Raw genomic sequence first — 12,800 nt, 5'->3', positions numbered from 1 at the left:
GTAGCTTTTTTGTACTACCACGCATATGTAACGCTATTTTGATAAAGTTGATAGTATTTACAGCTTTCCGGTCATAATTATGTCCGGCTATCATTCACTTTTAGGTGGCGGATGTCCAGATATAACACGTGTTTCAGAATCTCTATTTTTGGGTGTGTAACTTTCAATAATGAGTGTTTTAAAAAAAAAAATTCTCAAAAAGTATTCTTAAAGTCCGACACATGTTTATACTCGCACTCCGTTTCTGTAGCTTTAGCAATAAACAAGTCCAGATATAACACATTTTTCTTTGCGGCTAATGTCCAGAGATCCCCCCCTCAGACACGTATGTGTGTGTGTGTGTGTGTGTGTGTGTGTGTGTGTGATTGTTTGGTGGCGGGAAGCGGTTGCATTCGCAATGTTCATATTTAGTACCTTTAAAAGTCGTGAATGGCGGAAAAGTCGATGCATTGACCGTCACCTTTATCGTTAACATGGTCACACACACACATACACACAAACACACACAATCATATACAGTTCAATTTGAAGTTAAAAACATGAACATTGCTATTTATTTTAGAAAATTAAAAATTCTCACAGGTTAAAATGTCAGGGCTATATACAACAGGATTAATTGTTAAAAAGTTGTACAGAGTTTCCGATAAAACTTGATCTTGCGCGCACAGTTTTACAATATTAGCATTCTAAAAAAACAATTCTCCAGAAGGAAGCAGTTCAAACTGACGAGCTAAAACATGACTCATTCTCACCTTTTTTACAACACGTCTTTCATATAACTCACTCGGTCGGACTCGCCTGCTTGTGCCCCACACTCTTACTACATAGCCTACATTCAGTTTTGTTCAGCACATTCTTACTTTGCACGCTCAGGCCCCAAATACCAGCATATAAAACACGATCAAATTATCTCGACAACACCAGAAACATGAAAGCCCCCCCCTGGCCACCTGATGTACCTCGACATATGACATTTCTCACCAGGCCGTTGCCCCTATACCCCAAATCAGGCCTAAACGGCCCATGGACCCCCTACATCATTTTTTGGACCCCCTCTATTATACTTGATTAAGGCCTGTAAGGGTTACTTACACGGTGGATTTTCTTCGGAGGGGGGGGGGGGGGGAGGTGTTAGTTTTTTCTCTGGCTGTGACCTTAACAGCAAGAGTGTACTCCTGTTTATTGCATTTACGGTTGATTTGATTGGCTGTTAGGTTGATTGAGTGACTGACGGATTGATTGATTGAATGAATGAAGCATTGAGTATATTTCCTTTGAAGTCACGGAGTCGGAGTCGGAAGTCGGAAATTTTATTTGTTAGGCCTTCGGCCCATAACAAGACTGGTGACACATAATACAAGCGCTTTCTATATACCGAAGCATGCACGATCGCGCAAAGTTCTCGCTACTGGAAGTCCGATAGAGAGTCCACTGCATTTGTCAGAGTCAGGGATACCTTGACTCACACTGCACACCAATACCATGCATCATAACATCATGATTTGATCAGCATTAGACATTCCAAGAATGAAAACATCACGGTGTTTGAAACTGTTCATCCTAAGTAAAAGCGGACAACGCGAGACACTATTTCAGATCTTCTTCCAGTTCTTCTTTGTACAATTCAGCGTACCGATCTTTGCTGATAGGGGGCAATGTCCGAAGACACGACATGGCATGTTTCTGAATCTTGGTCATGCTGTCTGACTGATCGAAGAACCAGCGTTTACAGTCTGTGTTGAAATCATACATGAGCACAACATCATCACTTTTGCAGTACAAACTCTGGGTGCCAATATGTTGTTCAAATACAACAGTATCAAAAGATTCATTTCTTCTTCTATCGCGGAGAAGTCTTTGTTTACGGCGGTCTTTCAGTTCACTAGCCAGCAGCTTGATGTGTCTGATGTCAATACCTCTTTAAGACGTTATCTTTTCCATGTGTTCCAGACTCTCACTGTTGTCGTCTGTCTGATTTACCGCACTATCATGCGAACAGTCTTTGGTCTGCAAACCACTTGCGCCCAAACACATGGGGCCAGTTTCATAAGCCAGAAACACAGTCGATCGACTGTCAGTCGGTTCACTGCTATCTTATGAAACTGGCCCATGGTGTCGTCTCTATTGTTTACATGTTCCTCTCCACTGCGCCTAGTGTAAGTGGCAGGTGGTGGGTCTGTCTCACGTGCAGAGCGTGGCGTGTTAACACAGGAATGTGTACTGTCATGTTGTGACAGAGGCATGAACTCAGGGGTGGCTAAAAATAGACCGCATGGCGAAATATGCCCACTGTCAACAATGTTATCACTTGCCTTATTTTCCTGTTCCTGTATTGTGTTTGTTTCTGTGGAGCACTGTGTCACAATGTTTTCTGTTCTTGTTTCGTCAGTCCGTGGAGTAGCACGCCTGTCTTCTGCCCTTTTCTTGTCGCGGCGTATCTGTGACGGGGGTTTGCGTCTCCACGCGCCTATCCTTGGCATTCGATGTCAGTAATCCCACACGTTTTGGGCTTATTTTTGTGGGCCACAAACGCGAAATGTGCCTCACAAATTTTTGGGCTTATTTTTGTGGGGCACATTTTGGTTTTGTGGGCCACAAACTGTATTTGTGGAGCATAAAATAAGGGGCACAAATTAAGCTTCATAAAAAATAAGGACAAATATTTGTGGGGCTTAAACAGTGTTTTTGGCCAAAAAAATGTTTTGGGCTCTTTTTTTTCCTCCTTATTTTGGACGTTGAGCGTGGTTTTCAGACCTACTGCGTTTCGGTTTTTAGTTAATGGCGGTCGAAGGCGATCTGTTTGGACAGAATCTCCAATGGCAATGGTGTTTGCTAATGCGAGAGAATTGGGACGGGCGAACCTTTGCATATTAACCAGAGGTAAGTTTCCATGTTTCGTTTCATAACTGAGAGTGGGTTTATGGTACATAGTATGTGTTGCAACAGGTGTCATTTCGACTCACTCGAGTCACTGTCAGTGTCACTGTGACTGTCAGTCCACAGGCGCAAGGTTGAAGGTATCGTTCACTGAACCAACACGTAGTTGCCCTGTACAGGGATTTTCTCATTAATTTGAAGAAGAAGATTACCACTACCACGTTTTTGCAACCTCTTTTGCATGATCATAATATTTTATAAATTCTTTTTGTTTTTAAAGATTGAGTCTAACTTGAAATACTCAAATAGGTAACCTTCTCATCGGCCGTTCCCAATTATTTTACTTGCAGGTTGGCATCAATCAGAAGAGAGCTAGAGCTAGTATGTTCAACTTCAAGGTCTCCTCTCAGCTGAAAAAGCCAACCGATTGCTGCATGATCTTGAGGCTGTCACTGACAGAAGTAAAATATTTGATGCCACTGCCGCAAATCAGGTAAGAGTAAGGCGAAGAGGTTTTATTATGTACAACTGTCAGTGTTATGATGTACAGTGTGTTTTTTCCTTCCCCTCCCTTACATTCTCAAGTTCTGGTCAGAATAACTCATATGGAGGTGTGTGTGTGACTGTGAGCAAGACTGGAAGAGTGTTTTCATTTTATTTTTATAATTCATGTTCAGGGATAATAATAAAATAATGAACACCTAAGAGTCCAAACCACAGAACTGCTCGAACCTCTTAGCTTTATTTCACCAGTATGATGATCATGCAGTTCCTCCAGTATTAGAATCATTTCTAATACTAGAAGCGCATGACTTTCAGTGTGTACCTAAAGTACAATGAATGTATTGCTGTAAACAGTCACTCACTCACTCACTGTCAGGATATATCTCATTCTCAGTGAAACTGTGTGTCAAGTTCTATTATTTTTTTCCTTTGTGCTCTACACACATGCATACATGTTATACATACATATATATATATATATACATGTTATGTAATATGCATGTATATATATATATATGCACACATCAACTTGTCTACATTGTATGTCTGTCACTCTATCAGTCTATGTGAACAGATTCAGTTCACTGATTCAGTCAAAACTTCACTAAATGTAAAAGGACTTATAAAATTTTATATTCTAGAAAGATATCAATGCCACTGTCCCACAGTATCATAAGAATCAAGCGTTAATGTTGGTTTGGTCGTCTGTTGTCGTTTTTTGTTGTTGTTGTTTTATGGGGGAGGGTGCAGTGTGTAAATTCATCTGGTTCTGTGGACAGTGTGTTTGTTGTTCCTCCACATAGCTAAATATCATACTGCATGTAGCTCCTAGTACTACTTGTCCTGTCAACTAACTGTTTTAAATTTGTTGCTCAGAGGAATGTTACTTCAGCCAATATTATATATTACAGGTTGGCATCGATCCGGCACAGTGGAAGAAGCAGATTGATTCCTTCATGATCCGGAGGCTGTCAAGACTCAAATGGGAAATATTTCATGCTAATGGCAATTCAGGTAAGAGTTCTGCTACATGATCATATTGTGTTTTATCCTCCCTCTCAGTCTCAAGTTCTGGTTACATTCTGACTGTTGGTGTGTGTTTGTGTGTGAGAACCGAAGTGTGTGTGTGTGTGTGTGTGTGTTTGATTTTCCCTGGCCAGTCAGGAGAGCTGCCAGACATTAATAGTAATAATACCTGCAGATTTTTCTAGCCCTGCAGATTGATGTTACAGACCTTTGCTTTGCTTTTTGAATTTGATAGCAAGCGCTGACAGGGAATGTGTCTTCTATATTTCATATATGTTAAAAAGTAGGCATTGGAACTTGTCTACCAGGGAATTAGAATGTTTACGCTCTTGGCATTTATGTGGGTTTAGTGTGTGTGTGTGTGTCAGTTACAAACACAATTTACTCCTTACTCATACTTAAAACTTGTTCTTGTCATTGTGTTTGGATTTAAGATCAGTTCCTTTGTCATTCATTTGTCAGTAGGGACAGAAGATGACGAAGACCTGGCCAGTGAATGTGGATGAAAAGCAGTGCTATCCAGGTCCAGCTGTGATCGATGGGGAAACTACAGCAACAGCGGCAGTAAATGTCCACTCAGTATTGGTTGTACTGAGCATTACAACTTGTTGCTATTGTAAATTTGTGTCCATGTTTTAAAGGCCCACTACGCCTCATTTAAAAAGTTGTCCTCACCTTTAACATGGGAGGAGACAATCCCTCCACTTGGTCACAGACCAAAAATCAACACTTTGACTGCTTTCTGTTGTGAGGTAGATGTTTTGGTGGTTGCGGTGAATTTATTTTTTCTTTCGAAGAAGCTGTACCTGAATGTATTCTTTAAAAAGATACCACTCTGCATAGAGAGCCTTGAGGCAGTTCATTTTTGGTATGCAACTATTAGTGCCCGTATGGTCTTATTTCATTTAAAAGCCTCGGGGATGTCGTCAGGCGTCCGACATAGACGGATTGAAAGGCTCAGATGTCTGATTCACATAGCCGCATGGCGGTCAGATGTGATCATGTCCTATCGTTTTGAACTGAGCGCTGTCATTGTCCTATAAGAACTCTATTCCTTCGGACAGCGCACTATTCTATATTTTTCTCTCAAGATACACATTTTCAAAAAGCGACCGAGCACTCTCGCGTATTTGTGCACTGAAGTTGTGCAGTGCGGATCTTGTGTTTTCGGGAATTCCAAACCGTTTGTGATATGGGCTGTTTGGGCACACCTGTCTGCAGCACATTAAAGTTAGGAGTACGGGAGACAACTCCAACTGACCATAAGTCTTGCATCTGCTTTTGGTTTCAGTTCAAGACATTTTGACGAAGCGCATTGAATTATGCCACCGAAATAAAACTAAGGCCTGTCCACTTACAAAAATTGCTCGGTCAAAGTACAGTAAATCTTACATTTTGTTAAGGAAATGTGCGGCAGTAAAATTGAATTTGGAGAATACATGGAATAACCTGGTTTTCTGGGAAGTGACATAAAAATAAATAGAACAATTGTGAATACTTCTTCTTCTTCTTCTGTGTTTGTGGGCTGAAACTCCCACGTACACTCATGTTTTTGTACGAGTGGATTTTTACCTGTATGACCGTTTTTACCCCGCCATTTAGGCAGCCATACGCCGCTTTCGGAGGATTGCGAATACTGATCGACATAGAGTGCCGTTGCTATGGAAACAGTTGTTACATTGGATTTCTAGGAAACAGTTTAACAGCGACATAATACATCAGAAATTCCTAATATTTGGCACAAAGATGCACATGTATCATATCAACAATCATATAGAACGATTTTTTTACAACAGACTACAGTTGAATTTTAATATCTTTTGTCATAAGAATGAACGAATTTCTCACTGCATATTCATTACAATACCCCCCGCGGGTTAGGGGGAGTCCCATATTGGTTGGGACGAGAAAGAATTTACTCGATGCTACCCAGCATGTCGTAAGAGGCGACTAACGGTTCTGTTTCTCCTTTTACCCTTGTTAAGTGTTTCTTGTATAGAATATAGTCAATGTTTGTAAAGATTTTAGTCAAGCAGTATGTAAGAAATGTTAAGTCCTTTGTACTGGAAACTTGCATTCTCCCAGTAAGGTCATATATTGTACTACGTTGCAAGCCCCTGGAGCAATTTTTTGATTGGTGCTTTTGTGAACAAGAAACAATTAACAAGTGGCTCTATCCCATCTCCCCCCTTTCCCCTATCCCATCTCCCCCCTTTCCCCGTCGCGATATAACCTTGAATGGTTGAAAACGACGTTAAACACCAAATAAAGAAAGAAAGAAAGAAAGATTCATTACAATAATTAATTTAAATTCAACTGTAGTTGTTTAAAAAAACAAACACGTTCTATATGATTGTAGATATAATACATGTGTATCCTTGTGCCAAATATTATGAATTTCTGATGTATGATGTTGCTGTAAAGCCGTTTTCTAGAAATCCCATTTGACGCTGTAAATGCCAGTTTTCATCGCAACAGCCGTCAATATCCATCCACAATGTTTTCATTCATTTTAATAAGTCACTTCAATAACTACCCAGAAAACTAAGTTATTCCTTGACTGTATTCTTCAAGTTTGGTAATTTTACTGCTGCACATTGCCTTAAATCATAAATAAAGGGTTCCAGTAACATACCTTTCTTCTTTATTGATTATGAACTTTGGAAGATTAGATGTTGGATCTGTTTTTAAAAAATATTTCCTTGATGTGTTGTACCAAGATCAACCGTCTGCTTGGACATATACTAAAGATCCACTACCTGGCTGCTGTCTGCGGAAAATCGATTAATTCATAGAAAAATATGCCTTTCAGGGAAGCAGCTAGCCGGTTGACTGTACATGTGTTTGTGTAGAGGTGTTCTTATTGCATGTTCAAGCCAGGACAGATGGTGACCTGAAACATTTACACATTACATATGTATGCAGGACTGCTACTTTTAAGCTTAGGTGCAAGTGACGAAGTGTGATGATATATTTGTTTGACTGATTATGGGCATTAAAATAAAACTGCAAAAAGAATACTTACACTTGAGATCTGATTTTGTGTGTGTGTGTGTGTGCGCATGAGGGTGTGTGTGGGCAATTTGACATACTTGCAGAAGAAACAAACAGAGGTAACTGATAAACTGCATTTATTAACACAAAGATGTAAACAAAGTGAGTTCACACATTTCACAAATGTAAAACAAGGCAGTCTCACATGCATTCACAATATTTAGTACTCGACTCGCATGAATGGCCAAAGATTATAGGCTGAGAATGCAAGTTCTAATTTGGCACATTTGTACATGTAGCTGCATCCGCTAGACATATATATATCCATCTTACAATAAAAAAAACCTACCGTAGTGGTTAGGACATTTGCCTGAAATTCTAGGTCCTAGGTTCGAATCTCTACAGAGGCATTTAATTTTTCCCCTTGGTTGAAATAAAAAATGCTCAATCCAGAGAGAGCAACCGTAAAGTTACCAGGGTAAAAGTAAAGCGTTGAATGCAGATATGAAGGTCATGCCAGCAGTGTGGGTCAAGATTCAGGCCGCCTTCTATGCACAGAATTCTGTGTAGGATTCTCAGCTCTATCTTTACAAACACATAATCCCCAATAGTCATAAAGTGGAACCCCCCTTTTAAGACCCCCTTGTTTTCTCAGACTTTCTGTTCATAACCTCTGTAAATTTACCTCCATTTTAAGACCCCCTCCTTTTTAAGACCTGATTTTCTTAGATTTCTGGAGGTCTTAAAAGGGGGTTCCACTGTAGCTGTAAGACATAATTTTGTTTAAAACACTTATGCCTTTTGGGGGAAATAAATTAATAAGAAAAGACATCACCACACTAAGAAGTCAGGGTGCTGACTTTTGCTATGTGACCAAGTGGAAGGATTTTCTTATCCCATGCAAAAAGCCTGATGAAGGTCTGACACAGTGAGGCGAAGTGTTTTAATGAGGCAGAGCAGGCATTTAAAAAATAAGTTCACTACATCCAAGTGAAAGACACAATCTTGGCAGACTGTATTACAAAAGCAACATTTCAGCACAACATAAGAATGAATTGAACCATCCAGGATGCACCAGAACGACCCAAAAACAGAATCAATGAAAATGTTAAACAAGATAAAGTACTGACTAGGATTCAAAGGAAGAAAAAGTCATGGGTTAACACATTTCATGTGCATAATGCAGTTAAAAGAAATTCTAATATTGCAAACAAAGTCTATACATGAACACGCATTGACTGAAACATACACACACATCTCCCAAAGCTAAGCCTGTGTGTAAAATACTGCCTGTGAGCAGCTTAACTTAAAGCACTCAAACAACATAAAAGATAATACCACTTTATGTAGTAAAAACAAACAAACCGTTGTTTGCTGTAAGAAAATATCTGCATACCAACACTACCTGTATTTAGCTGAATTGACAACTTACATAAGTCAAAATGTACCCTTGATCCACACCGCACCACACATTATTTGTGTAGAATGTTATTGTTAATGTGTTACATGTTCATTTCACCACTAAGGCAACAGAAAACCTCTGTAAGTGTAAGCATCTTCAGATGGACTATATTAAAGCAGTTCTGGTAGCTCTGTCAGCACAGAATGGACTGAATCTGATCATCATCTGCAGCAAAGCCAGGCACCACTCTGCAAGCTGCCTGCACGTCATATCTCGGCACCTCACTTCCTGGAAAATAAAGAAAATGTATTACTGAGCACATCCAGACTTTGCTGTGCGCTGATGGGGATATTATGTTTTGGGTATCGAGAAGAGGGTCTGTGTTGGGGGTGGGGGTGCGGGAAGGTAGGTAGGAGGTATTACTTGTTCTTCACAAGATCAGTGGGATGGAGAATAGTGTGGGTGATACTGACAGTGACAACTATGAACTAAACTGTAAACATTGTTCTGTAATATTACAGGTGCCATCATTCCTTCCTGTGAAAACCATTTATTTCATGGATATATTTATACTTTCATCATTAAAATTAAAAAGATAATCTTTCATCATTAAAATTAAAAAGACTTCCTCACAAAGTTACCTTTCTAACAACATGATATCTTGTTATGCTGCTGATGTGAGCAGCTTTTCTGGAATATGATGGAAAGTTACTATTTTTTAAATTCAGCATGAGCCCTCATCCCACACACATATTTAGCGTTGACACCTTACAGTTTTGTTGAGAAATGTGATGTGAATTCATTCAGAAAATTCTAACTCTGCGCAGGGGCAGTCAGGGTGTTGAATGTAGAAGTAGGTATCCAAATACACAGGCGGTATTACATACAATTTACATTGTAACTCTTATTCCATGTAAAAAATAATAATTAAAAAAATGGCCAGATCTGTGATTGTGAGCCAAGGAAAGGACTGACTGTTTTTAAAATAATTCCAGTAATGAGTAAATCTTTCATTCTAGCTATTTCCTGGGTTTTTTTCTTGCATCGCAATAGTTCAATGTTCATACAAACAGTATAATGCACTTTATGAGTATAGGGTTGCAACAAACTTTAAGATGGGAAGCAGAGAGAAAATAAAGATATTTGTACCATTAGGCAAAAAAACCACAGGTGTGGTTAAGGTAACATAGCCAAAATAAATAGGGTAGGAAGTTAGGCAATCACTTTTTTTTATACTTTTTTTTCTTAATAGCAGAGCAACCAAGCGTGTAGCAATCGCAACCGAAGAAGATGCCGCCATTTTTGTCATGGCAAGCGTCTGTTGGGCCTTTTTAGTAATTTCCCCTGCATCGTCTGTCGTCTGCATGACGACTCGAGCGCTTTCGCTTTCATTGCGTTTTCTGCACTCGCTTTCTTGTTTTCATTTTTTTGGGTACAAATTTATGTAATAAAAAGTTATTGGGTCGGCCCCTAAAAATAGGGTAGGTCGGGTTACCGTAACCACACCTATTTTTTTTTTAGGCCTTATGTATATATATACAAAGTACATCATACCAATTACCATGCACAGTATTACTATGCATCTTCAAATATATGAATAATTTCATAGATCTACAAAGTACTTGTAATACAATTTACAAAGAACAAAAGACTGCTGAATTATCTACATCAGTACATGTTTATAGCTTCAGACTACAATCAATCAATCAATATGAGGCTTATATCGCGCGTATTCCGTGGGTACAGTTCTAAGCGCAGGGATTTTTTTTTTATTTAAAAAAAAAATTATGCAATTTATATCGCGCACATATTCAAGGCGCAGGGATTTATTTATGCCGTGTGAGATGGAATTTTTTTTAAACAATACATCACGCATTCACATCGGCCAGCAGATCGCAGCCATTTCGGCGCATATCCTACTTTTCACGGCCTATTATTCCAAGTCACACGGGTATTTTGGTGGACATTTTTATCTATGCCTATACAATTTTGCCAGGAAAGACCCTTTTGTCAATCGTGGGATCTTTAACGTGCACACCCCAATGTAGTGTACACGAAGGGACCTCGGTTTTTCGTCTCATCCGAAAGACTAGCACTTGAACCCACCACCTAGGTTAGAAAAGGGGGGAGAAAATTGCTAACGCCCTGACCCAGGGTCGAACTCGCAACCTCTCGCAAGTGCGTTACCACTCGGCCACCCAGTCCATCACCAATACCTAATGTTACTAATTTTACCATACAGATTTGACAAGCAAAAGCTGTAAGTGGTAAAGAAATGTGTAACTTACTCTTCAGGGGTAGTCTGTAATGTAAAGCACCACGCCAAGTCATCCTGATACCTCTCCAGTACATGTATCCATGTTTAAAGGTAAACTGTTGGAACTGGAAGACAGGAGCTGTATGAATGATGCACATCATGTCTGGTTTCTCGGGAGGCCTGAAAAAACCAGAACAATATTAACATAACATGTCTTGAAAATGAAATAAGTACTATTTCAACTTCACTATCAGAGCCAAATCACTCACTAATTCAGTAATTGTTTTGTTTATTCTTTTACAAACATAGTTCATACACTGATACAGCAGCATTTGATTCTGTGCATGCAGATTAAAGATGTCAAGCATTTTATAAACTTGAGTAAAAAAAAAGAACACAACAAAAACACACTCAGTGACTCACAGTCACACCCAGTTACTCAGTAACACAAACACACACATGAATACAAAACAGATAAATCTTGCTCAGTTCTACAAAGGCCACGTTTGCAATGGTCATGTCTTGGATTTTAAAAACAATAAATTACCTGCTGGTTGATCCAAACCGATGATTGAAAATCAGTGAGACTGAGACTGAGAGGAAAATGTCCTGTAGTGTGCAGTGCGATTCATCGCCAACCTCCCCATTCAAGGCAGACCGTGTCCAAAATCAGCTGTACCATTCACATCCCGATTGCATTCCTTCAGAAGGGCAGTCAGTGTTTCAACTTCTTTGTCGATATATTTCTCTGGTGGACGTGTTGAACTGCCAAATATTAGATTCACGAACGACGGCTGCCATGTTTTTTTGTCAACTCTACTATTCTGTACTCCACTGAGGAAGAGCGTTTTATTGTGTCTTAAAACCGACTTCTCGGGAAAGTGATCAATCGAATTTTATGGTCCACAAAAACTTGCTTCATATTTTATTTAAGGACTACTTTTATTTGCCTTTATTTTTATGGCGCACATTTTGTGCCCCACATTTTGTTTTGGCCTTCATTTTGTGGTCCACAAACTGGAAATGTGGCCCACACATTTGTGGGCTTATTTTTGTGGTCCACAAACTGGAAATGTGCCCCACAAATTTGTGGGCTTATTTGTTGGATTAATGACATCGAATGCCAAGGATACGCGCCCACTGGTAATGTCGGCTCGCCATCTTGTTGATCTGCGGAGTTGAAGCGAAGCACGACGACAGGTTTGTCGCCTTCGCCTGTCACCTTCCAGGAGATAAGAGCGTGGTCCGTGATAATGGTGGTCAGAATAGACTCCACAGTTTTAGGTAGGCCTAAAACTGACATCTTAGTGGCTGTTGTTGCTGAAAATGTTGAACTTTTGTCACAGCAAATGTGTTCGTGTCTTGCCACAGCGACCACCGGAAGCCGACCCCTTTGAAGTCACGGAGAGAGGGAGAGGAAGAGAGAGAGAGGAGGGGGGGGAGAGAGAGAGAGAGAGAGAGAGAGAGAGAGAGAGAGAGAGAGAGAGAGAGAGAGAGAGAGAGAGAGATGATGATGATGATGATGGAACTTTATTTTTCAAGGATAGAGGTTTAAGGCGACGCCTTTTCTTACAACCGGTCCTTACTTCTAATACAAATATCTAATAAATGATAAACAAGTAAAGCAACATGACAAATAAACAAAGTAAACGAACGAACCAGCAAACAATCGACAAGTAAGCAAACAAGCAAATAAACATAAACAATAAAATGGCAAAGTAAGCAACATACAAATCGAAA

The 12,800-nt window shown here is 39.7% G+C and overlaps 1 protein-coding gene and 2 long non-coding RNA genes across 3 annotated transcripts in view; 2 read left to right on the top strand and 1 right to left on the bottom strand.

The window, feature by feature from the left end:
* LOC138965945 (uncharacterized) overlaps positions 1–1,975 on the top strand; it is a 10,793-nt gene extending 8,818 nt beyond the window's left edge. The window contains exon 4 of the mRNA XM_070338028.1: positions 1,951–1,975. Within this exon, the coding sequence (XP_070194129.1) occupies positions 1,951–1,975 (25 nt within the window). The remainder of the gene's footprint in view (positions 1–1,950) is intronic.
* A 475-nt stretch (positions 1,976–2,450) lies between these two features.
* LOC138967091 (uncharacterized) lies at positions 2,451–7,425 on the top strand. The gene is made up of 4 exons (XR_011455843.1): positions 2,451–2,880; positions 3,228–3,370; positions 4,293–4,395; positions 4,870–7,425. It is a non-coding gene; the product is annotated as an uncharacterized lncRNA (long non-coding RNA).
* A 647-nt stretch (positions 7,426–8,072) lies between these two features.
* LOC138967092 (uncharacterized) lies at positions 8,073–11,855 on the bottom strand. Its single transcript, XR_011455844.1, has 3 exons — positions 11,608–11,855; positions 11,092–11,240; positions 8,073–9,091 (listed from the first exon to the last, which is right to left on the bottom strand). It is a non-coding gene; the product is annotated as an uncharacterized lncRNA (long non-coding RNA).
* Between the last annotated feature and the right edge of the window lie 945 nt (positions 11,856–12,800).

The sequence above is a fragment of the Littorina saxatilis genome, linkage group LG5, assembly GCF_037325665.1.
Source record: "Littorina saxatilis isolate snail1 linkage group LG5, US_GU_Lsax_2.0, whole genome shotgun sequence".
Lineage (NCBI taxonomy): Eukaryota > Metazoa > Mollusca > Gastropoda > Littorinimorpha > Littorinidae > Littorina > Littorina saxatilis.
The sequence above is the reverse complement of the archived record's forward strand: the minus strand, read 5'-3'. Positions and strand labels throughout refer to the sequence as shown.